General features: G+C 32.5%; 1 protein-coding gene across 4 annotated transcripts in view; it reads left to right on the plus strand.

Moving 5' to 3' along the window:
* The window catches only part of PhKgamma (phosphorylase kinase gamma), a 30,349-nt gene extending 13,021 nt beyond the window's left edge, over nt 1–17,328 (plus strand). Inside the window, exons 5-12 of one of the 4 annotated variants that reach the window (XM_088259728.1) lie at nt 1,882–1,972; nt 4,208–4,237; nt 6,221–6,327; nt 8,343–8,440; nt 9,756–9,839; nt 12,190–12,249; nt 14,505–14,663; nt 15,391–16,758. In XM_088259728.1, coding sequence (XP_088115854.1) covers nt 1,882–1,972; nt 4,208–4,237; nt 6,221–6,327; nt 8,343–8,440; nt 9,756–9,839; nt 12,190–12,249; nt 14,505–14,663; nt 15,391–15,525 — 764 coding nt within the window. In that variant the 3' untranslated portion in view covers nt 15,526–16,758. Of the gene's footprint in view, nt 1–1,881; nt 1,973–4,207; nt 4,238–6,220; nt 6,328–8,342; nt 8,441–9,755; nt 9,840–12,189; nt 12,250–14,504; nt 14,664–15,390 lie in introns of all 4 variants that reach the window. The other 3 variants (XM_088259729.1, XM_088259730.1, XM_088259731.1) reach the window with 3 other exon arrangements.
* The last annotated feature ends 10,153 nt before the right edge of the window (nt 17,329–27,481 follow it).

Consider the following 27,481-nt stretch of genomic DNA (forward strand, 5'->3'; position numbering starts at 1 on the left):
GAGTTATTTTTCATATTATTTTTTGACATCTTATCAAAGATGAAGAAGAATATAAATGTTTAATATTTTTTTAAATGGTATTTTAAACCAGCCTATGATGGTCGTCAGCCCCGTAAATGCCCAGACTTCCATTTTCTTCTTCACCTTTGATGAGACGTCAAAAAATAATTTGAAACTATTGTTTGAATTTTTTGTCATTCCTGTTTTTTTTTAAATTCCATTTGCAAACATTCCCATGTTGGACAATGATCAAATTACCCATAACAATACTGTCCTTTGATGGGATTGTCTTACATCCGTAGCTTTTTATGCACTGCTAAACATACGAGAGACTGCTTTGAGCATACGCAGCTAAAAGACAAACTTGCAGTTTATACAATTTTTTAACTAAAATAAGAGGTGGTGCCCTCCTTCATTACCAAATCTCAAGAGTTCAATACCAAATCTCCATTTACTGAGCCTCACATTATTAGAATTATTTTTTTAAAATAATAAATGACTTTTTGATAAATATTATATTTAACCTTGTTGATAACACTAAATGATTCCTTTTCTCTCAGTTAAATTAGTGTTTCGAACGGTTTGCACGTTTTTATTTGAGAGAAGGCCAATCAGCTTATTTTTTAATCATAATTGGTATTACATTCGAGCTATCAACACTTTGACTGGGAAATTAAATGTTAAGTGGTATTTGTGAAATCCGGAATGTTTAAGTGTAAAAAAATTGTGTACTTTGTGTGTCTGATAATGCCCTTACAAGGCGTAATAGCTTTCACATATATAAATTAAATAAGTGGAAGTATAAATGGTGTTCTAGTTTTTCTTAGTAATTAATAGTAAAATAAAATTGACTTTAATGTGTATATATTTTTTACGTCTTCAATAAAAATATAAATCGTAAGAAAGTTTGTTGTCAGTTTTTGTTATTTGGATTTTTTTCCTAAATGAATGGGTGCACTCACAAACCTCTACTATATTTAATTCTGCTACTAAAGGACTAGTTTATGTGCTACTAAATTAGTGATATTTGTTATTATTTTTCATCAGTAAACCAATTACAAATTATGTATTATAGCTCGTTTTTTTGTTGTATATGATATATATTTTTAATTTAAATTTCACTTGGTAAATACCACTATGAAAAGTGGTATTTACCAAGTGAAATTTAAATTTAAAATGGATAGCTATTACCATAAAGTCACTGCCGAATCAATTAATGAAATAATATTTTTTATTTCAATTAAATAATAATAATAATAATAATAAAACCCTTATCCGCACCCCAAAGGTGAATAGGGCGCTGCGTCGTATAAACGCAGTGTTATCTTGATCATTTACACATGAAGGAAAGGTGATCAGCCCTCCGCTTCAGGTCCAGGGTAATATTGAATAAATATTAGAGTGAAAAAAACACTTATATTTATTTGACCCCTCCCTGGGAATCGAACCCGGGACCTCCAGAACGGTAGCCGAGCGTGCTGACCCTACGGAGGCGGACGATTATTTAAATTAACATATTTTTTATTTAAATTTCACTCGGTAAATACCACTATTCATAGTGATAGTTACTAAGTGAAATTTAAATAAAAAATATATAGATATTACCACAAGCTGACTGCCAAATGTATTACTGAAGTTATAATATGTATATAATATATTGTTGGAACGACCACTTTCGTCATTAAAACATTTTAAAGAAACTTGTGATTGAAAAACTCAAATAACTGCCAAAGCAGCTAGTGAACTCACTTCTCAGAAAAGTATTGACTGAAATATTAGTTGGGAGCTTGTGTTTGAATTGGCATTATTCTGGTGTTGTGTTGGTATAAAACATGCTGTCATTTTACCATCTAATGGGCGTCCGTTGCTGTTGCAATACAGAACTGTGCGGGACTCCCGGATACCTGGCCCCGGAGACTCTCAGAGCCAACATGTTTGAAGATGCACCCGGTTATGGGATGGAGGTTGACTTGTAAGTAATGAAAATTATATCTAACTTTACTTTATTATCGTAATAAGTATTACATTTGAAATGTGGCTTAATCAATATTAAACTTGTATTTTGTATATTATAAGCATTGTTAACCCTTTCCGGTCCCCAATAGAATATAAAAAAATACAGGTAGACAAAGTTACACATTCCAATGGGTTAAAATACATTTGTCCTTTGCTCCATATACTCTTGTAATAAACACAAGTGATAAAAAATGTGAGCTTGCATTTTAACTGAATAATACTAATGATGAAAAAAATGTCAAATGACTTGGGATCTCCGTGGAAAAAAAATTGATGTCGAATTAGATTCGATATAGGACCAGTAAGGATTAACTTATGGTATAGTTATATGACAGTAAATCAATTTGATAAACACAATTCAAAATCATTGTCTGTAGCAAACCTGTATAGTATAATCATTGGGACATAGTTGGGACAAAATATAACATTGTTCTTCTTATTTATTAATTTTTTTATTGGAAAACTAACAGAATATTTAACAAAAATAACATAATATAATAAAAGTTAAAAATAAAACATTCTAATTAGAGGTTTTCACTTAAGTAATCTAAAAATAAAAATAAACTGTCATGTACATAAAAGGATTACTACATAAATAAACTTACATTACATGTTTTCATCAAATAATATAAATTTTCTTCAACTAGTCAAATAGACATTAACAATATTTCTCTTAAACGTATTAAAAGAAACATTATTGATGTCTATTTCATTAAGCATTACATTGCACATATCGCAGGCTCGATTTAAAAATCAATTTTGGTAGGACTTTGTGTGCATTTTAAGGATTTTACAACATTTTGAGTGTGTCCAAATACTTGTTCACAAAATCTGGATTATCTCCAATTACAGGAGTTATTTTCATATTATTTTTTGACATCTCATCAAAGATGAAGAAGAATATGGAAGTCTGGGCATTTACGGGGCTTACGACCGTCATAGGCTGGTTTGAGTGATCACTTTACACACGTGTAACATTCACCAATTCTACCCATTATTGACAACCACACTACTCAAATTCTTCAAATTATAAGCTTAATAATAAAAATGAAAATGGTATTTTCTGGCGTTTCTCATGTGTGTGATTATAATCCGGGATTCGGATCTCACATACTAATATAAGAGTTTCTGCTTAATAAAAAGCTTCTTTACATCTCACCAATAGATGTCTCTAGTGAAGTTTTAGTGATTCATGAACAAGGTTTCTAAATTGGTTCATATATATTGAACTTCCAAGAATTTGAGTAGTGTGGTTGTCAATAATGGGTAGAATTGGTGAATGTTACACGTGTGTAAAGTGATCACTCAAACCAGCCTATGACGGTCGTAAGCCCCGTAAATGCCCAGACTTCCATATTCTTCTTCATCTTTGATGAGATGTCAAAAAATAATATTAAGGATTTTAAATAAATTTATGTTTCTGGTCTGTGCTCCCGGGACTCAAATTTCTTATCGTTCATCATTCGCTTTATGTAATACTTTTAAAAACACTACTTTAAAACAACAACAAAAAACACTTATGAAAACATTGAATGAAAAACACTACTGCAGACTACAGTTGCCTAATAATGGAATCGTTAATATAAAACCGGTAGTCACGAAGTAGTATTTTTAAGTGGTATTACATAAAGCTAACTATAAATAATAAGGAGAGTGTTATATTACCACACCACAAAGTTAACAATGCTTTTAATATACAAAATAAACAATGATTTTGTGTTGGTTGGAAGATGTTGCTGTATGGCAATAAACCCGTCAATGTACACACTCTTGGTTGAAGAAGTTTGATAAATAAATCAAAGTATAAATAATTTTTTACTAAAAATAGATAAAATGTGACAATGAGCCAGTATATTTTCTCTTTGTATTTTTTTTACCATTTTATTTATGGCTGTAATCAATTCTGATTCTAAATAAGCTTAAAATTGCTAATGATACGGTAGGGCTTACTACCTTGCATCTATCTCCTTAATATCTGAATTTTATTTCTAACCTGTTGATTTTATTTTGAATTTCAAACACCATATTATACGGTGTTTGAAAATGATGCGAAATGCGTCAAAATACGTGTCACAATAAATTTTAAGAAATTAGTGGTATTGACTAAGTAAAACTTAAATTAAAAATGGATATATTTTACCAAAAAGTGACTGCCGAATCAATTAATAAAACTGTTGATTTTAATTTGCAGGTGGGCGTGTGGGGTCATCATGTTTACCCTGTAAGTATTATTACGAAGCTTGCAAATAATATATTAACATGTAAACTTTCTTACTGGCTATGTAATTTATCCCTTTGCCCGAATCGCCCGTACCACATATGGCCAAATAATAATGGGACTCGGCAGATTCCCTAGTGCCTTGTACACACCGACATTCCGGCGAAGAAATAGCTCAGATTGACTCTACCATATTATTTTACAAGGTAGTTGAATGCACTCCCGCAAGGTAGCTCGCAGAGTAGCTTGACTGTTATATTTGCTATTTAAAAATTCTTCCCTGTCTTATTCCTTATTATTGAGAGTTGTGACCCCTGACGAAGTAATGACTCTTCTCTAGTTATCCCTTGACTGCGCTGCACGTAGCGCTCCAACCACCGAGGTGCCTGCTGCTGCCTTAAATAATAAATTATTACAGGGCTCGGGTATCGGTAATAATAACTCGTGATTAGGATGCAATCGGTTTATTCAACAGGTCTCTATGACAGTACAATGACAAGTGTGCAGTCTCCCCTGAATTCATCTCATAAGGGATATAACGTAAACATTCCCCGCGTACACTCCGCCCTGCCCCTAGTGGGCGCTTGGGGTCATAGTTCAAGTTGCTAGAAATATTGCGCCGTAACAAAATAATTGAGGTTCTACTATTGCTTATTATTCATCCGCCTCCATCGTATAGTGATTGGTGCATTTGAGTCCCGTACATGACGTCCCTTGTTTGATTCTCGGGGGTTTAAAAAATGTATTACCTCAGACTGCTAACAGAATGGAGGACTGATCACCTTTCATTTATACAACTAATGTTAAAGTTACTTACTCTCTATGTATTCTCCAATAGGTTCAGATTAGATTAGATTTAGTAAAAGAAATGTGAAAGAATTTCTTAGAAAGAAAACATTTAAACTAAAATATCAAAGGAAAAAAAAACAAGTTTATGAATGCGTGATAAATATAGAAGATAAGTTGATGGCCTCTCATTAAAAATGACTTACTTTTTATTACCTTCTTTATAATTCCTGGAAGAACTGTAATACAATAAGTTCTACCAGTGGGATAATATACCTGTGCCCTAAGTGGGGAAAAAACCCACACTGGAAAATAACCCAATTCTTGGTATCTTTATTGTTAAGGGATAAGTGGTCATACCAACCCCTGGGCTTGTACACTTCGGAAAATATCCAAATCATTGTTTCAGTCACCCTTCACCCTCTCCGAGTGAAGCATCTATTTGTTTAACAAGTGGTTCAATATTTGAGTTTTCGCAGTGTATACATAACCTACTACATTATCTATCAGTTACATAACACTAATTGTAAGTGATACTAATTTTGGATGATTCGTACAGAGCCATTTTTATAAAAGGCTGCTTCGATTCAACCGTAAAATAGAAATGAATGATGAAATTAAGGAGCAAATAAATTATTTAATTGATTTTGTAAACAAATGTTTGTGGCTATCCAAAGTTGGTTCAGTTTTGAGCGTGTCCAATTTCAATCTGTTTTCAATCATCTATTCTACACTTTTCTCAACGCTTTTAATAATTGAATCACTGAGTTCATCTTTCTTTCCTGGTTTACAGTAGAAATTAATTTACATATCAGTGAGTCTGCAATCCATGTGATTTTTTTTGTTTTCTACATATTAAAAGGTATAAAAGAGGACCAAGAACTGAACTTTGAGGTACACCAGTAGAGAATGAATGATTGTGTTAGTTAAACTTGGAGGTATGAGCAAAAACAGAAATGTGCTTCATCACAAATGCCATATGTTTTTCTCAAACATTCTGGCGGAATATTGTGACATACCGTATCGAAAGCATCACTCCTGCCCAAAAATAAAATTAAAACAAAGTAACCAGTATTTACAGCAGTTATTATATCAGACTCACTTATTTCTCTCACTCACACATACATGTTATTATTATACAATTGTTCAAGATATAATTTGATTTACCAAGGACTTAATAGTTTTTTTTTTAAATCCTAGGTTGGTTGGTTGTCCACCATTCTGGCACCGAAAACAGATGGTTATGCTGAGGAACATCATGGAAGGAAAATATTCATTTACCAGCCCTGAATGGGCAGATGTATCAGGTACGAATCTTATATTATTACTGATGGAAAAACCAAAACTTACATATTTTGTTCTTGTAGCTGTGCTTTAGTCACCGGGAATCCATTTTATATGTACCTAAGTGTTTGACGTCGCCCACCTTATCAAGCTGATATACCTCGGGAGTATTAGAAGGAGGGGTAGGGAGATGAATGAAAATTCAGCACAAAAAAATATACTTGAATTAATTTAATTAAAAATATCAAAATTATACGAAAGCGACTTTAACTTAAACTAATCTTAAATTGCTATCTTAAATTAGCTTAAAATTAATTGATCCTATCTTAAATTAAACTTATTCTAACCTTTGGTGAAAAAGATGCGCCGTGGTGCTGGGGTGGCCGTGATCCTTTGTGAAAAAGCTGCGCCGTTGGATGCTGGGATGAGGTTCTTCTTATGACGGGCCGCCGTGCGATGATTCTTGCTTCTTATCTTCTTCTTCTCCCAGTAGAGCTTCAGCTCTTAATTTGAGGCTTATGACCCGGCGTGGGTCTGCTTTTGATACTCCGGATGAGTAACTCCCTTTTTCTATCTTCTCTCTCCCTGCGTAGAGCTCCCGCTCTTCTCCTCACTTAAGTCTTAAAACCTGGTGTAGGTATGCTCCTTCTAACTGATTTCTCCCGACTGCTCGATCCCCCTGATCTCTCCCGACTGCTCCTTCCAACTCCTCGATCCCACTGATTTCCCGAAAATAGTGCCCCTTCCAACTGATGTCTCCCCGTTATATTCGGTTTCTCTCCTTGAAGATCACGCCCTCGAAACCATTTTTCATTGGCTGACGGTGCGCTTGTATCCACCCCCAAAATTTCCAACGTCTAGACATTTCAATTAGCAATAATTTTATTTGCGCTGTATAATAATAAAGAACCATCGGCAAATATCTTTAACCTTTTCATAGCCGCAAATAAATTACGCCGCAGTGCTCAACAGGCCAAGTATTTTTTTGAAAAAAAAAAGTTGTCTAAAGATTTTTTTTTGTTGTTTTTATTGAATTATAATTTACTTACCAAATATTATATCCCGCATCGATTGTTAGAGTTTTATTCTTGAAGTTAAACCAGTTTCAAATTTTCAGGGTTGTCACACTAAGTCGCACACGCAAGTTTTTATTAAATTTAATATTAACACACAACTATTATTTATCAATGGAATATTTTAAAATAATAAGAAAAACACAAAAAAATTGAGCAAAATAAAAACCCCTGGCGTTCAAAACAATCGATTAAAATAATCAATATTTCAAGTGGTTTGAGTGGTAGCCCTAATGACATCTGTCAACTGTCAGCTGAAAGTGATACCGATAAATCACTTAAAAGTATTTAAAAACTTTATAAAATATTTTGTGACAACTTCAACTGATGGCAATGTATGTTCCGTTTTTGACAGATTGTCAATATGAGTTAAAACTGCGGAGTAATACGTCATCAAAAGTACTGACGAGATATCTCGTCTCTGGCCATACGGGCACTCCGCCATTTGCCGAGATATCTCGTCTCTGGCAACCATCGGGTTAATCCCTTTTTTACAAAGGCCAGCGGGTTGGCGACAGTTTTTTTATGATTCAAACCTTTTAACACATTTTAATTTTACGACAGGTAAATTATAAAAGGTCGGAGCCATAAAAAATATTTGCGCGCACAGAATAAAATTTTACCTAAGACTAATTAATTAAATGGATTGACGATTGATTTTTTTAGCCAGCCTGAAAGGATAAACGTGGTTTCACCACGTCATGTTATTTAATTTATTTTTTCATTTTCCATGTAAAACTATTTTTTTTGGCAAAAGCTGTAATAGTAATTTCTATAAATTTGATTCATCCACAAAGTCAATGCCGTATTAGGTTTTGACCTAATTTAATGTCATGGACTTCGACTTCCACCCATTGTTCAATTCCTATTTTGTAACAGACTCTTTTCAAAAAGTATTAAATCGAATTATTTATACAGATCATGGGATTTTTTTAGTATTTAAAATGTTTTTCTAAACTTTTCAGAGGCCCCCAAAGATCTCATTCGGCGGCTGCTAGTTGTAGATCCGGCGAGCCGAATATCCATCCAGGATGCTCTGAACCATCCCTTCTTCAACACCATTGTGAGTATCAAACACTGCTTCTTGCACCCCGGGATGAATCTCACCGAGCCTTAAATATTACCCGAAATGTAACTGAACTTTGTGTTGGTAGTCTAGAATAAGGAACGCATTCGCTCAATGAGTGGCACTATGTATAATGTACATTATATTTAGATTCGAACTTAATGGACTACATTACATTATTTTAATTATAAAATGAACATTTAAACTACTACTCTAAAAAATCCAAGTGGGTGATATTAAAAAATTACATATTAACCCTTTCCGGCCCCACAAAATTATAAAAAAAATCTAGGTAGACAGTTACATCCCAATTGGAAAACATCTTTTGTCTTCTGCTCCACATACTGTTGTTATAGATAGGAGTGACAAAAATGTAAGGTTGGAATTTAAATAAATAATACTAATGATGAAAAAAGTATCGAAGAGCAAAAAATCAATGTAAATTAGATTCAACATTGGACCAGTAAGGGTTAAAGGTAATATAATTGAAGCGGAGGGCTGATCACCTTACCTTCATGTGTTAACGATCAAGATAACACTGCGTTTATATGAATCAGTGCCCAATGCACCATTGGGGTGCGGATATGGGTTTGAAGAGAAGAAATGCTATAATTTGTATTTTACATTACTCTATGTATTTGGTATGGGAGACTTAAGTATGATTAACACTGGTGTAGAACAAAAACAGTGTCCAATACTTTTTAGGGCCACATTATATATGATGTTGTAATATGCCCCTAAATCTTTGTGATTAATAAAATGTATGTGTTTATTGGGTAGTTTAATTTGTATAAATGTTCTCGTTCACTGTTTTTAAATGTATATAAAAAGTTTGCACACATTAATATAATGTTTAACCGTCAAAACTAAATGTTTTGAATCGTAAAATTTATGAACGCTGCAATTCAGTCCGATCCAAAGACAAGACGTTTCAAATTGACTTAACGCATAATATAGCCCCTAAAAGGTTTATACAGCAAGATATATAATTGTCACTAAGCTGTGTATTTGTGGCGCTTATATATTTTCACAAATACTATCGTTTTGTGATATACATATTAGTGTATATATCAAGTGTGAATGTAAATAGAAAGTCTACGTTGATACTTCAAATCCTAATTTTGAAGAATAATTTTCAAAGAAAACTATTCTTATGACAGCATCCAATTACAGATGATTTGTGGCGCGCATTCTTCCAGTATTGGCTTTGATCTTCTAGTTATAGTTTTTACTGTTTTTTGCCACTTCTCTTTGTTTTTACTGTGTATACTTTTCACCACTTTTCTTTGTTTTATTTTGTTTCCGTCGCTAGCTGTGGGACCAAGAGATGGCACCACTAAAACAAAGTTTTTCAGCCCAGGGCAGGCGCATATCCAGGATTGACCAATTGACATCGGTAAAACCGCCAGCAGAATTATATGCCTTGCGTGTGTGTTATATTCCCCCCGGCCGCACGCAAACGCCACATTCACATGTCCTGTCCCCTACTAACTTTGTGGATTGCTTACAGCCAAAAGGGTGCAACTTATTTGTGTGGTGAAGAGAAGGAAAATATTATATTTTGTTTTCCGGATTCAAAAAATACAAAAAAATGTACATATTTCATTCCTGGCAAATTATAAATAAAACACTTGTTTTTTACCACTTTAGTATTATATTGTTACAGTAAGTTTTGGAAGCTATAGATGCTTCCATCTTCGGGTTCGAATATAAACTGTTTATATTCGAACCATTCGTAGATGGAAGCGTATGTAACTTCCGAAACTAGTCATAACATAACATAATACTTGAGTATTATATTGTTGACTAGTTTCGGAAGCTACAGATGCTTCCATCTACAAGTTTATTGAATATAAACTGTTTATATTTAAACCCGTAGATGGAAGCATCTGTAGCTGCTGAAACTAGACATAGTATAATACTCAACTGGTAAAAACCAATTCTTTTATTTATAACTTAATCATGTCTTACCACAAATGCCGAAACAATAAATAACGTAATTCATTGCAAGTTCAACAAAGCATCACTTTTACCTGTTATTAAATGAGATTTTCAAATATTCACGCAGGTTTTTCAAACAGTTTTTTTTTTGGATCCACGGACAAAATTATGTTTTCCACTTCATTGAGGTTTATTTGTGTCGCCATCCGTCATAGCTACACAAATCATTGTTCAATTTGTTCATTAACTCATTTATATTGAAGCATATTTATGAATATCATAATAATATCCCTATGCTTAATATATTATGTGCCGGGCATGTTCGCCGTTTCAACTATAAATTGATAGAAATTTATTTTATATGGAAAAATGTAATTGTTCTACAGTTATAGCTGTTTGTAGGCTGATTGCCCTCGCAAGGAAAACAGCTGTGACTCGATATGATGACAATAAAACCATATTAAAATTTCTATCATCAATAAACTTTACTATGTAACTCATTTTTTATTCCTGGATTGTTAGTGTTAATTTTCCAATTACTAATATCTTTGAAGTAAAAAAAAAATGGATCAAACCATGTTACTTCACTAATACATTTCACTTGAGATAAATCTTTTGAGGAGATTTTCATAGGATTGTTGTTTAAATATACATAGATATATTTTAAACTTTATGTGAAGAAAAATATATAAATTTTCATGTTGTATCATTATTAGGATAGCCAAAATCAATGAGCTTTATAAAGTAAAACAACTTTGTTTTTAAACACTTTTTATTGATACTTTTTTCCTCCAACATGTACTTGTTAAACATGTATATGTTTAACCCTGATCATGACAAGATTCTTGTCGAAACCGGTTGGAGGAAAAAAGTACCAATAAAAAGTGGTTAAAAACAAAGTTGTTTTATTTTATAAAGATTATAAAATGTGCCACAAAGTATCTACGAAAACCATTCTAGAAAAAAATTAAGAAGGCTTGGGGGGTAACATATGTATATATATAAACTTTTTTCCAGCATTTTTATTTTACATTTAACATTCAGGAATAAAAACAGTTACATAATGCTATCTATCTTTACAGTACAGTGAAGTTTGTTATTTCAAACAGGAATTATTCGAAATCCAACTACTTTTAATTACCGTCAAACGGGGCTACTTGAACTTTGATGTGTTACTTGAGCCAGGTACAAAAAAATTAAATCTGTATTTGGTCTACAATAATGAATGTATCGTGACAATAAGTGTCACCTGTCAGGGAAACAATGAATCATGTCGATACGTTCATTGTTGTAGACCAAATACAGATCTAAATATTTTTTTTGTACTGGGCTCAAGTAACACATCAGAGTTCAAGTTCTACGGTATTTGAAAAATCCATGTGATTTAAATTTTAGACTGTATTTGCTATTTTTGTTCATTGGTCAACAAATTATAAGAATTACTTGCGTAATATCACTGCTTTAACTTCAAGTTAAATAATATATATATATATATATATATATATATATATATATATATATATATATATATATATATATATATATATATATATATATATATATATATATATATATATAAATAATTTTGAATTAGCAAGCTTGTACTGTCAATATATGAATATGTTTTGTCAATATAATTACATTTAGTACATATATTTTCATAATATTCAACACAAAACCATTAATATTATTATTTCAGCTTTCATAGAGGATTTCATTTTGGGAGAAAAATACACATTCCCGTCGTCTTATATACTTTTTTAATTTTATTTTGCTCAAAATATTTTTTTCTTCTATATTTCAAGCCCCCAGAAACTACCAGCCAATCTGTGCAAGTCGTTACTTTGACATATCGTAGTCAAACGGTACAGTTTTTTTGATGTTATTATTTGGTGACGGGGTTTAGAATTTGAGTATTACATAATCTTCACTTCTAGATAGTATGTGTGACTAAATTATCGTTTTTTTAAAAGAGAAATATTTGTGAATAAAATATGGCACGATCAGGTATGCCAAATACTTGAAAGTGGTCAGGTTAGGAGTCGTAACAATCGGCGGGTATGTATGAGGAGATGCATGAACATGGAAGAGGCGAAGAATGTTTGCAAAGACAGCGCGGTGTGGCGTTCTATTCTCTCTGCCTACCCCTGCAGGGAATCAGTGTGGTGGTTAGTTAGTTTTTTTTTAGAAATCTTTGTGTTTTTATTATTTACAAAAATACGAATAACTTTATACTATTTCTGTGAGCCTAGGCAGCTCATTATTAAAAATAGGTATCAAATTGTGGTAGAGTGGGTTCGAACCCAGAAACTCTGACTCAAGAGTCCGCGACACTAACCACGGGACCACAACCCGACACCTGTTATGCTTTTGTAGGTACTCTGTAGAAGTCATGACAAGTGATGATATTTGACACTCCTATTTTGAAATGTCAGAATGATAAAAGTAAAAACTGTATTATAAATAATAGATTTTATAACTGTATGAATAAATGTCACCAGACCCCACGTGACTCAGTAAACAGTAAATAAAATTATTCAATTAAGTACTTTGTTTTTGACGAAATGGCATATAATTTTTTTTAGTTTTAAAACTAACATATTTTAATGTATTATTAATTATTATATTTTTCATCTCCTATTCACACATAATTTCATTTATATTTTATTGTGTATTTTGTGTTGGGTTCTGGTTGCTTTCTGATATTTTAATTCGGTGTTTGAAACATTAACATTTTTGTTTAGTCTAATTCTACAAAAAAAAGTTTAAAACAAATTTAGTTCACATTTAAAAAAGTGTCCTAAACTCAGTCTGTAAAATAGTGTATTTTAACCATGAAGTAATCAATGAATTAACCTTTTGCACTTGAAAGTTTTTTAGTATGTGCATACTGCCAACTCTAATCAAATTCCGAAACCTATTACTATTTTATTGTGCTTATATGATTCTGATTTAATTATATTGAAAAGTTTAAAAAAATATATCAGAAACATTATTGATTTTTAAGACTTCATTTTCATAGCAGCGGCACTTGCATGCCGCCTCTATGGCGGCACTCCAGAGCTAAGGGTTAATCATCACAGGGATAATTAAATTGATTGCTTTTTCTCATTATCAGGGAATAATGAGAATTTCCATTATGTGTCATATATGATACACATATCAATGATACATACAACATTTTGAGTGTGTCCAAATACTTGTTCACAAAATTTGGATTATCTCCAATTACAGGAGTTATTTTCATATTATTACATACCATACATGATGTTTTATTTAACACGTGTAGGCGAAAAATCCACTACCGTCATTTGTAAGGTCACCATTAGTTAAAAATATTTTGGTATACTTGCCCGTGTATAATACAATTAAGTATTATTTTTTGACATCTCATCAAAGATGAAGAAGAATATGGAAGTCTGGGCATTTACGGGGCTGACGACCGTCATAGGCTGGTTTAAGTGATCACTTTACACATATGTAACACTCACCAATTCTACCCATTATTGACAACCACACTACTCAAATTCTAAAATACTCAAAAAATAAAATGATTAATATATTGTCAATTTAATTGGACTCAACTGTTCTTAGTTGTAGCTGCAATAAAATATTGAATATGTTTTAACATTTTAAGTCACACTGTGTAATTACTTTCCGCTGATATTGCGTATAACCTTACACTAACCCTGTCCGCCTCCGCGGTGTAATGGTCAGCGTGTTTAGCTACCGTGCTGGAGGTCCCGGGTTCGATTCCCAGGGGGGGGTGAAAATAAATATTAGTGATTTAACACTGTAATATTTATTTAATATTACCCTGGACTGGTTCCTGAAGCGCAAGAGTGATCACCTTGCCTTCATGTAAGTAATGATCAAGATAACGCTGCGTCAATTTGATGCAGTGCCCTATGCACCATTAGGTGCGGATAAGGGTTATGAACCCTCTTCAGGGTATTGTGAAAATATAGTTTGAATTTCGTTTGGTCCTTATCTCGAAATCAATCTGTTCAATAATACAATTTTCAGGCATATATAATGCCACGTTATAAAATGATTTAGCCTTACCAGTAATATATTTTTTTTTTCACTCATTTAATAATTTCAAACAACCGTGTTTCAGCAATTGAAAGCAGCCTCATTCAACGCGCGTAAAAAGTTCCGTTTCGCCATAATGGTAGTGCGTGCGGCCGTCCGGGTGAGGCGGCTACGTTTCACCCCCGAGCCGCTGGACCTCAGCGTTGCCAGGATGGATCCTTACAAACTGAAAATGCTGAGAAAGGTATGTTTGTGATTGTGATCCAATTAGCGGAGATTCAAAATGAGTTTTGCCAGGATGTATCCTTACAAATTGAAGCAGCAGCAGAAAGGATCCAATAAGCAGAGTTTCAAAATGACAAAGAGGGACATGACGCAGAAGCAGAACCAGTGGTTGATTGGTTAGCGCTCTTTTACTGATCCGTTTTCAAAATTTACTGAAATTTCATAATACAATACGGAATATTTTTCTTGTTTTTCATCACGAAATAAATTTTTCAAAAAATCATTTTCGGTTAAAATTCAATACACACAAATTGTTTAAATTGTTAAAAGTGAAAAAATTTCTCAAGTTTAGCTGTTATTTGCAAAAAATGCATCAATAATGCACCACTTTAATGCAACTCAAGTTTGCTTGTAGTGTGATGTGGTCCATTTCCAAATAATGGACCGTCAAGAGAAGTGCTCTCGAAAAAAAATAACACGTGTTAAGTGCTTCCCTACGACCATGTCAATTTAGTAAATACAATAGACAATAGCGACCCAAAAACATGTGCTTACTCTAACTTCTATTTGTGCAATATATTATTAAAGCTTCATGAAAAATATCCTTGTAGTAAAAAACACGTAACATTAAACTTCATGGAGTACAGGGGCAATTTTTAAAACCACAAAACAAAGCGAAAATTTTACGAAAATGGCGCTATATAAATCATCCAAGATTATTATTATGATTTGTTTTTCATGCGCAGATCATCGATGGCTGCGCGTTCCGCGTGTACGGGCACTGGGTGAAGAAGGGCGAGGGCCAGAACCGCGCGGCGCTGTTTGAGAACACGCCCAAGACGGAGCTGAAGAACCTGTACGTGAACAACCTGAGCCGATAGCGCTGGGCCGGGCTGGCCGCGCGCCTGCAGGAGAGCGTGGCCGTGGCCGTGTGCAAGCTGTCCCTGGTGCTGTGCGCCGGCACCTTCTCCCGCGAGCAGCGCCGCCGCAACCCCGCGCTCTCCGTCGAGGCGCGCATGCTGGTGCGCGCCGTCGGCCTCTACCACATCTCCGTGGGCGTCAGGGACCACTAGCGCGCCACGAGAATGTGTCTATGCACATGTGCCAGGGGCGACTAGCGCATGACTTCAATGTATCCATGCACATGTGTCAGGGACGACTAGCGCGTGATCGAATGTATCTATGCACATGTGTCATATGGCATGGGCGTCAGGGATGACTAGCACATGACTTCAATGAATACACAAATGTATCTCTCACTCAGGCCACTGCCGTCAGCCAAACAACACTCGGTATGAGAAGGACGGGTATAGTGATGTAAAACGCAATAAGGATACATTGTAATATGACTCATTCGAAAATGTCCCAGTGTGTTAGTTGTATTGTCGAACATTGGTAGACCATCTGTTACGTAATTCATGCTCCTTTTTAACCTTCTACTTCTTATCGTGTCATGTCAGGTTCACTTGACGTTGACTATCATTTGAGAGTAATTGTCCTTGCCTTGGCCAGCTTTAAACAGCGCCTAGATGGTCCATTTTAAACCACTCAATGCTTAGGGTTTTTTTTCAATACATCAAATGCAAATCCTATTTTTAATACATAAATGAAAATCAATAATATGAACATATGTAAACACAGTACCGATGTGGAAACCACACCTACAAGCGCAAATTGCTGCATACATTTTTGAAAGTGACGTTGGTCCTAAAGCGTGGAGTTGCTTAGTGCCGTGCATTTTATTCATGAGTGACTAAAGCATTAAGTGATCTATTTTATTTTTAACTACTAAAAACTTGTTTGAATGTTCCGTGTATTTCGTGTTAGTAACAGATGGCCTAAACTCTGTTCACAGATATCTTTTTGTTTAGTCTGAATACTGACATTTATACTTCCTACTGTTGAAATATCGCATTTTCAATGTGATAAGGTAAAAGCTCATTAATTCGAATACTACTGTTGCTTAATTTGCCATAATTTGAAATATATTACGAAATTCTGATCCATCACTTTTCATACTTGAATGTTGATAAATTGGAAATCGAAACTTAAACATTTGCATTATTTAAAGAAAAAAAAATGAAAATATTAAACAATATGTACAATTTTAAAAATTATTAATCATTTAGCTTTTAATTAATAAAAATGTAATAATTATTTTTTTTGCTTAAATCACAGTTGTTATTAAACAAAAAAAATAATTATTACAAATTTATGACTCTAAACAAAGATATGATCTTGTTATGTAGTCAACAAAAAATTTGAGTAACCTTCTTAAAAACATTGCCACATCAGTTTATATATGAAAAATGGATGGGTTTTTTTAGCTAATCCATAACTCATAATTTACTATCATAATTTATAGCTATTTTTCGAATTTCAATCCCCTATATTTTGAATTAACAAGCTTTTACTGTATATTATTTTTGATTAAAATAATTAAATCTATGTGCGGTCATCTAGGCCCACTAACTACTCTATTTACTTGAAAATGTATCAAATACCAGTATGAATTTTACATTACTCATCTTCAATTTCTTAATTGTAAATTAAGTTGTAATCAAACAACACTTCTCTGACCCCCTGGGAATCAAACCCAGGGCCACCAGCATGGTAGCTTAACACGCCAATCACTACACTAAGGAGGTAGGCATAATTACCTGCAGTCATTTGAAGAAGAAAAAGATCTTTTAAGCTACCTTTTTTAGGTACAGTAAAACTCTTCGTAGTATTATCCGAAACGCTTTCAAAATTTCAGACAAAAAATTTAAACGGAACAAGCGATTCGCAAAACAATGATTCTATCTACGCGCGCTATTGTCCTTCCCTCCGCGAAGCCACCTGTCGCTGTTAGTTTAGAAAGCTCTTTTTCTTTAAAAATAGTTTTTTTCTCCCATTTTCAACATGCGTAGTGTAATTAATTAAAATAGACCCTTTTTCGGAAAAAAATACTATCAGGATTTTTTATTATATGAATGGGTTCCGGTCCCAATTGATTTGGTTAATTAGAGTTCTACTGTAGCTAAAAAAAGTCATTCTGTCTGTAAAATTACATTTAATATTCCAATGAATCAAATAACTTCATTAATCTTTTAGATTTATCGCATTACTACCGGTAATTGATTATTTCTCAAGTAAAAGAACAGCGCCCTGTACACCACAGCGCGTATTTATTTATATAGTTTGTAAACATTATTGCGCTTTGAGGATTACTGAGCCATTGTGCCTGCAATCGCCAAAGCTCAATATGATCTTGTTAAAAAATGCCTTTTTTAATTTCCTTATTTTAGAGGAAACTAATGAGATCTGCATGTTGGGGTGTGTGACTTATGCCTTGGAATCGTTCATCCAAATTTTGTGTGTTTTAATTTTATTCCATTCCTTTCATTTTTGTGGGAGTTGTAATCAATGAATACCAATCGACATTGTGCTTGCCGTCTTATTGGCAAATTCGCAAATGTGAAACTAGATCATCTACATTTTTCAGTAGAAGTTTGCATATTTTTTAGGTTCATGTGTTACAGATTTTTTCTTTTTTATATCTAAATGAAATATTTCAAGGTAACTGAAACGAATTTGATCATATCAGTCAGAAAGGTAATTTTTAATATTTTCGTCTGCTGTATATTTTTATTTCAAAGGAAAACCCACAAGCCTTTATTTTAGAGGCTTGTCTGCATCCAGACCGATTGAAAATAAATATTTCTTGAATTCATTTTACAATTGGCAAGAATCGAACCCGCGGCGCCCGTCTAATGCTGCAACTATAATAATAATAATAATACATTTTTATTCCAGCTTGACTAAGTGGTGGGTGCGATACTTTGTCAGCCATGTATGTTTTACAACATTCTTTATAAAATAAAATTAAAATTACAATACATAATTAATAAATAAAAATGTAAAGAAAATAACAACGAAAGAATTTTTTTTTAAATAAAGTAAACATTTTTAGAGATGTAGTATTAAGATGGAGATCAGCTCGGCTATATGTAGCCAATATTGTATAATCTTTTAAGGGTGTATAATGACTCTAAACAAAGATATGCACACTTTTACGCGAATCTAAATTGTACGATGATCAGTCCGGTGATATTTCACCCTTCTAAAATTAACTTTTTTAAGACAATTGTGATATGAATTGTCAGCTGAAATCGAAGAGCAATATTTTTATCCATCTATTCACCCAATAATGGCTAGATGAGACTAGTCCTTAATCACGTGATCATATTGATATTTTTAACTTAACTAATCAAAGAAGAGCGATGTTAATATAGCCATGTTTTATTCTATTGTATATTATATTGATAGTACTCCATTTTGAGCGCTATTGAAACCCTATTGTTTTAAGTTCACTTAAAGATAAAATAATTTTTAAAATCCCCCAAAGGGTTATTTTGTGATTCAATCAAATTGTGAACAACATACAAAGATTTGTTTATTAGATTTTAAATTGTTGAAAATATATTATTATTGCTATTTAATAACTGAAGTAGTTATTTTTTCGGAAGTTCGTAAGAACATTCGTTATACTATCGCATCTATTGTCTTTCAGAGTCCAATACCAAAAACATAAAGGAAATATAATTTTTTGTAGTATTATAAAAATTTAACAGATTATATATTTTTTTTAATTCACTACAAAAAGCCGACTCGTTGGCTTTTCGCTGCCAACCGTAAATGACCAAACTCCTATTATGTAGTCAGTTTTCCAATGTAAATTCAATCAAATTAATTTAAGAAACTTCAATGCATAAGATATTGAATTTTTTTTTTTAAACAGGTTCTTGGTTATGAATTAGTTCGATCATGTCCCTCATTTAGTAAATGACAGCTTTCATTGATGATCAAACAACCTTTTTAATAATAATAAAATTGGATAACTTATATAGCGCCATTTTCGTAAAAAAATACCTCAAGGGCGCTTCACTGTGAATGAATTGGGGAAAATATTATGGTGGAAATGATTTAGCAAACAAATGTGTTTTTAGTCTTTTTCTAAAGATCATCTCACTCTCACTATTTCTAACCATTGGTGGAAGAGCATTCCACGCCGTCGGTCCTGCAACAGCAAAGGCACGCTCGCCAAATTTAGTGCGTTGGTTGCGAGCTGGTAAGATAACTTTGCCCATTGCAGATGTTGTAGCCGATCGAAGCGTGAGACGTCTATCAACCAATTCATCTGGAATACACAGCTCCTTAATATACTCTGGAGCCATATTGTGTATTGATTTATACATGAGTAGGCAGAGTTTATACCCAACCCTTTCGGGAAAGCGTAACCAGTGGAGTTTGTGAAGTAGTGGGGTGATGTGACTGAATTTAGAAATTCCAAAAATTAGTCTTGCTGCTTTTTGCTCGCTGCTATTTTTGTAGATAATACAATTATAACTGCAGATTATTCAAAACTCAAGCAGTTATGACGTAAAAAAAAGTTAAAACAACACAAATGGACTACAATAAAACAGTGCCCCCAATTGAATTTCGTAATAATGAAACTACGCTACAATACTTTTGTGCAACATTTTATTTTGACGGCCTAACATTTACTTTTTCTCACTATAGTTTTATACGCATGTTTTTGCTATTGGACACCAAACGATCATGTGGTGCTCTACTTACTACAGCAATATAATGTGTACCTTTCACTAAAATGAAAATGTTCAAAATAATCTAATGTAGATCATTCACATAATTAATGAATTAAAAATGTGTTCAAGGAAAACTATTTACGTAAGAATAAAAATATTTTTCTCTGCTTTTTTAGTATTAAGATTTAGCTCGTAAGTCACGAATAGTGTGTTTAATTTTAATTATCCCGTATTCATAGTCGTTGTGGCTTATTCCGCATCGGATCATTAACTATTTTTAATGAAATTAAATCTCTGAAAAATAATTGTAATTTTCATGTAGGATATGACTCGAGGATCGATAAGGGATTTGGTGATTTATGACTATGCAGAATGAATTTAGAAAATTTTGTATCATGTTGTAATATTTAAAGATGCGCTGACGACTGACTAATCCACTATTTTTTATGTTGACTGATCGGCAGACTAAGTGATTTTATTACTTTTATAAAATCGGGGAATGAAATCACCTTATACCTTAACTAGTGGAGAACCCATCTTTTTTCATCATTATTTTATATTATTTTTAAAACAATGGGGTTGTTTTCATATCATACCTATTGCGATTTCTTCATTTTAATCAAGGATGATTTTTTAAAATAAAAAATGGCTTAGTAAATAACAAAAAATACTTGTTTATAGCTGTTAAGTCGACTGACCCAAGGTGCCATCTGCCAACTTGTCAATAATGTGTCCGTTCAGTCAACTTAAGCGACTGCCAACTAGTTGACAATGTGTATCAGTCAGCATGACCGACTGCCAACTAGTCGACAATGTGTCTGATCAGTCGACTTGACCGACTGCCAACTAGTTGACAATGTTTCCGATCAGTCAAACTGACCGACTACTAACTATGTATGTAGTTGACAATGTGTCCGATCACCTTAACCGGCTACCGATAGTTTAATGGACTAATGCCGACTTGTCAGTGCATCTCTAATCATTTTATCATTATTACAAAAAATTATATCTGAGACAATAGTTTGGCTCAATTTTCATAAAAATACAAGTGGTAAATGACAAGGATTTTTTTTGTCTTTTGTGTAAAGTATTTCTTAAGTTTAAATTTGCTTGATTAAAATTTTCTAGTGACATCTAATGAATTCTACATCAAACTGTAAAGGTGTATATTTTTTCATTCGTCTAAAATCAGTAGTAGTTATGATATACATATGTACCTCACCTCTGGTTCTTATTGATAAATAAAGAAATGAAATTAGCGAAATGTATTATTTATATACATATTTGGGAAAATTTAATAACTGCACTAAACTCAAAGCAAACATTTTGAATTATATTTATAACTTATGAATTATATGAGACTCCTAATCATTTTATAGCATCTAGGAAATAAATTTATTTATTTGAAAAGAAAAACAATATATCACTCACTCCTTTCAAGAACGTCATAAATCAAAAATCGACAATTTTCAGTTGTACATGTTTTCGGAATGCCCAAAAAATGTACTATATCCCAGCAAAAGCGGCATATTTTTAACTTAGTATTTACCCGTTACAGGGCAGAAAGTATTGTTTTTGCATTTTGAAGAAAAGGTATTGTTTAATTGTTTTTTCAAATATACTAAATATTTTTCAAATGGAGAAAAAACCTTCAGCTTTTACCTAAAAAGATCTGTTGCACAGTAAAAAGTTCAAAAAGTGGCTTCATATTTATTTTTAATATATTGTATTAAAATATTTAACATTAAAAACGCTCTCCTGAAAAATCAAGTATTTTGATTTATGACGTTCTTGAAAGGAGTGAGCGATATAAAAAAAATTTTTTTACTACCCCGACCAGAATAAAACCTGGTTGATTACTCTCCTTATTAATCAGATTTTTTTGTACTCTAATATGATTTTTCAAAAAAAAATTGCGTTTTTGTGAGTACAAAATATATTTTATGATGCCTTGAAAAAAAATCTTATAAAAAAGGAATATATTTTTAAATTTTATCTGCTTGTATAAATTAAAATTACCATCACAAAATATTTTTTTATCCAGTTAAAAATGCTAATTTTACAAAACTTACCATACTTCCAACACAAGTGAATTATTACAGTTCATTGTCATTTTGTGGATAAATAAATTTGAGTATTTTTAAGTTATCCATCACTAACATTTTTTTTAGAATTGGAACCTTATTATGTATAAACTATTACAACAATAAATATCAAAGCCCATCACAATATAGTATGTAATTTTGTAGATATTTATTTATTTTGCCATATACATACTCTTTACTTGTGAATTTATAAAATTATATCCACAATTTATTCTCTTTCTGAACCTACGTTTGCTCACTACCATGTGAAGGCTTCTTCATCTGGTTTTCCATATTTTCTCATCAGCTTATTCATTAGTAAACAAAAAGCTTATGTTAAAAGAAAAATGTTAGAATATAATGTGTTCAAGGGCTGAGAAAGGTCACCATAGCACTTAATAGTTACTGAGATACGTCTGGAATATGATGACATAATATGTAAGGGAATAAGGAGCAAGCATCCGTGTTATTTAGTGCACTTGGCGATCTAGTCTATCTTTGAAATTATATTTATAAAAAGTTGTTATCTACCTTTGTATCAATCAAAATTTCTCATTTTTAACTATAGTGTATAAAAGATACGTATAGTAAAATTCATATATGCATTTAAATTTTGCTTCACTTTCACGGAGGCTGAATTATGAAATTATGACACCAAAACACTTCTTAAAAAAATCTAAATTTTGCTAACTGCCTTTTTCATTGATTAGAAATTAATATAGATAGAGAAAAATGGGTTTTTTAACTTTTAAAATGGTTGAAATAAAATTTAAATTTATTTTAAAATCAATATTAAAATCAAGTCTTGAATGACAATATTTTTTACTGTAATATTCAATTATTGATATTTTTACTTAAGTGAGCTTGTTCGAAACGGCTTTGAGCAGTAAGATCATGTAACAAGTATTTAATATGGCTATTAAATTGACAGTAATTTTTAAGTTTTTGCATTCTACCATTATGATACTTTGAAAATGATACTGCATTTTAAGTTTAATAAGTATTTCAGTAGTATAATCAAGGTAAAAAAATAACAAAAACAGCCAGGTTGGTGTTGCTACTTTCTATATCTCTTATTTAATTGAATTCAAATTAAAATCATCTAAAAATATCACCAATTGTATGTGTGAGATTGTTGTAAGACTATCAAATTATTTTAAAAATTATGATTAACCTCACTTTTCATTTTGACATCTTGATTTATGTGCGTGAATAATTCCCTCTAATGTTATGTATACATTATACATAGTGATGACATAATAAGACTCAAAAAAAATGCGAAATCGTTAGTTTTTAAAGGTCACCAATTGATATCTTATTATTCATCAATTCTGTGCCAGAAAGACATACGGATGCAAGTCCAAAACGTAAAATATTAACGACAGCCAATGTACATTCTCTAAGGCAGTGTTTCGCAAACTTTTTCTGCTCTAGGTACACCTGCCAAATCAAGAAATTTTAGAGGTAGACCAAAGAAAAAAATTAAGCTTATTTAATATTGATTTATTATTAAAATTGTGAACCTGCTTAACTGAGCACAGGCTATCAAAATTTGTAAGTTGTAAGTGTTATCTTCACAAAACTAGACTTTTTTCCAACTAATCACCACGGTACACCAGTGTGCCACGGCACACACTTTGTGGAACACTGCTCTAAGGGTTTATGATTATTGCTCTAAGGGTATGTATCCATTAATATTTCTTTTGTGGTATGTAAGATCTTTGCTTTGATCGTATAACTACTATCTACAACATGATAAATTCATTAATTTGCTAACTCATTCTTTTGCATTTTGGACATGCGTCTTTATGCTCCGTACAGATTCTCATTCAAAGTATTATCTATTGGTTTAAGATTCTAGGTTAAATTTGTTTCAATTGATTTTCTGTAGGTAGCTGAGATTATTTTAGTGAAATATGCCATTTTTAATCGAGAATATTACTGTGAAAATATTTGTATATTTAAATTCATTATGTAGTAAATAAATGTACAATAAGGAATTCTTTTAATTTTCTTGTATCCAAAGTGATAATAAGCTTCTTCTCAGTGAACACTAAAGGTGGGGACTGACCGGAGCATTTCGTCGTAACATCGCTAGCGGCGAGCATCCGAAACTATAGATGGATCACTCGGCTCACTGTACTGACTACACGAATGCCAGCATCGTAACGTGTTACTTTACAACGAAATGCTTCGGTCAGTCCCCACCTTATGATGATGAAAAATAATGTAAAAGTTATTAACTTTTTTAAATGATCATGTTAGTGAAATTTAATGCTATTGTGAAAATATTTAGACAAGAGGGCATTAGTTGCAAAACTAAAATTTTCTGAGATATTTCTGAAAAACTACCAACAATTTTTTTTTTTCAAAACGTTTTCTGTGTATTGGAATTTCAACTCCATTATTTTGAGAGAGTTTAAAAACTTATTTAATTTGTAATGTACCTTACCTTCTAATCCCTCAATGGTTCCTACGTCTTATGGGCATCTATATTTCAGATTTTCTGTTTTCAATTTTGATGATTGTGTTTTCATAACTAGCTAAAAAACAATAACTAGTAATTTTTAAGAGTTTCCTTAATGTCTAAATCAAATAACTTTTGTTTTACATGGTCCCATTTTGTAGATGTCCAAATATATATATATATATATATATATATATATATCGAGGTTAGTACCAAAATAACTTGCTTTTTTATTTTTTTGCTATACCGAATCCTGGTTTTAACTATGTAGCTAAGAGTGAAGTGATGAAAAATTTAATGAAGTTTGGGAAAATTTACTTGCATATTCCCTCTTTCGTCTTCTAGTTATCCCTCGCTTACTCTTTAAAATAACTATTAAAACCACGATTTGTTATGTACATATATTCATTTATTTGGCTCCAAAGATTAACTACCTCAGAATCCGAAAGACAAGGTCACAGTTACAAATGGCTTAGAAAATTGAGACTAATTTAATTTCTTTTATCCTCTTTTACTATATTCCTAAAAATAAGCTAATTCATTTTGTAGTAAATAAATCTATAATAAGGAATTGTTTGATTTTTCTTTTTGTTCGGCCATATTGTGTGTTATTTTATTTGAATAAGTTGTTAACGTGACCAAATATCAATCTTTTTAAAGGATTTGAAATGTTATTGTAAATTATTTATTTCTGTGTGTATTTTACCAATGAAAAAAATCACGGAATTATAAGTGTTGAAACCTACATCTGGTGTTTTATTTCGATCTACTGCTTTATATAATCATTATTGGCTACTTATTAACACACTAAGGGTGTTTGTCCACTACACGGAATTTTACCGTCCGGCACGTCAGTTAGCGTTTTAAAACGATGATTAGCTTGTGCTTTTGTCCATCTTTCTTCGGATCGGAGCTCTTGATCAATGCGTGAACACGTTGCGCGTAAATTTGATCACGCTGAACTGTCGTAGTCGCTTTCATTTTTCAAAACTGGACTTCCGGACGTTTAGATTCCGTGTAGTGCACAAACGCTTTAAGGATGGGAAAGTATTTTTACCTGTTCAGTCGATTGATGCTTATGGTGGGGACTGGCCAGAGTCATTTTGTCATAACGTAACACGTTACGATGCGATCATTCGATAGTCAGTGAGCTGCTCGCCGCTCATCCCGAGTACTCCATCTGATGTTCGGATGCTTGCCGCGAATACGACGTTATATTACGACAAAATGCTCTACTCAGTCCCCACTTTTAAGGACTGGAAGGGTATTTTTTACCTCCTGCGTCGACCTCATTACAAAACCGAAAAAAGGAATTATTTAATAATTTTATATGAATATTATGTACCAATCTCGTTTTTCAGGTATTAATTGTATGTACACAATTATTGAATCCCGTCGCGAGTGGTCCGCAGTCGTAATAAACACTCGTCCTTAGCGTGTTATTATATCAGTAATGTGCCACTATTTTCTTAATGGTGTTAGATTATGGAAAATACAGGTAGGAAACTTTTTCCTTAAAAATATTTTCAAGATGAATCAAAAAATTTTGAAGTTCGGCAAGTTTTTAACAATTAACGCGTAGATTTTCACAAACTTGTGGGGCATTTTCTTTATCCCACATATAAATTTTCAAAAAGAAGATGTTTTTTCTTCGTTTTATTATTATATAATATATTATTTTTGACTATGAGCTGTATGTTTTAATATTGTATAAAATATAATATAATATTATTAATATTGGATAAAAAATGTTGATATATGAATCAAAAATCCAAACAAAAAAACAAAATCCTCATTACCATAACATTGCTTTGTTATTCAAATAATCTACACTGAAAAATTGTGCAAATAAATATTTCAAAACGGCTGGTTTTTCTTATTGGCAACTTTATAATTAATAATACATTTAAATTTATAAATAAACACAACTCGCTTTAAAAATTGAGTCCTGGGTAGGATCGCGCCATTGATAAAGGCGCCAAACGTCAAACACAAGTTGCGCTAAAAGTAGGTAAATTGATTCGTAAATGTCAAGAAGAAAGGTAGTGGAAAAGTCGAGCGTCCCATGGGTTCAGGCGCGTATTTTCTCGAATATAACAATTCTTCAACAATTTTTTTTTACATAAACATAACTTAAATGTAAATTCGCGACGAAATTTCATATCATAAAAATAAATGTAGGAAGCGATATTTCTTATTTCCGTACACAAAGAAACCCCCTAACGTACTAAGCGCAAAAGTCGTATCTGCATCAAGCAAGCGGGAAAATGAGTCATTCAATATTTTTATTTCTTCATGTAAGCAGTGTAATATGTTTATATAATAAAACTGTAATACTTCGATTTGGGTTAGAAGTTCATAAAGAAACAGTTACGGTAGCATTGTTTAGTATTTTGATTTTTTCACTGTTTTTGGCAAAAATACAAATTTTGAAAAAAAGCAACAACACTATGTATGATGTCAGCCGGTATAATTTCTTAGCCAACATCTTCCACGAACTCATTATTACATAAAAGTAAACTAGCCTAAGACGCCAGTTACTGCCTCCGGGCTTAGAACGGTAAAATAATATCTAAGTAAAGACATTGGAACTACACCACTATCAACGCCCTGTATAATGTACGTCACATGGGGCGCCGTCATTGGCCGGCGAATCCACGTGACTCTGAAGCGGCACGCTATTGGTCGCTAAATC

Source organism: Brachycentrus maculatus, unplaced genomic scaffold (genome assembly GCF_059751285.1).
Source record: "Brachycentrus maculatus isolate JH-2025_06_01 unplaced genomic scaffold, ASM5975128v1 h1tg000119l, whole genome shotgun sequence".
Classification (NCBI taxonomy): domain Eukaryota; kingdom Metazoa; phylum Arthropoda; class Insecta; order Trichoptera; family Brachycentridae; genus Brachycentrus; species Brachycentrus maculatus.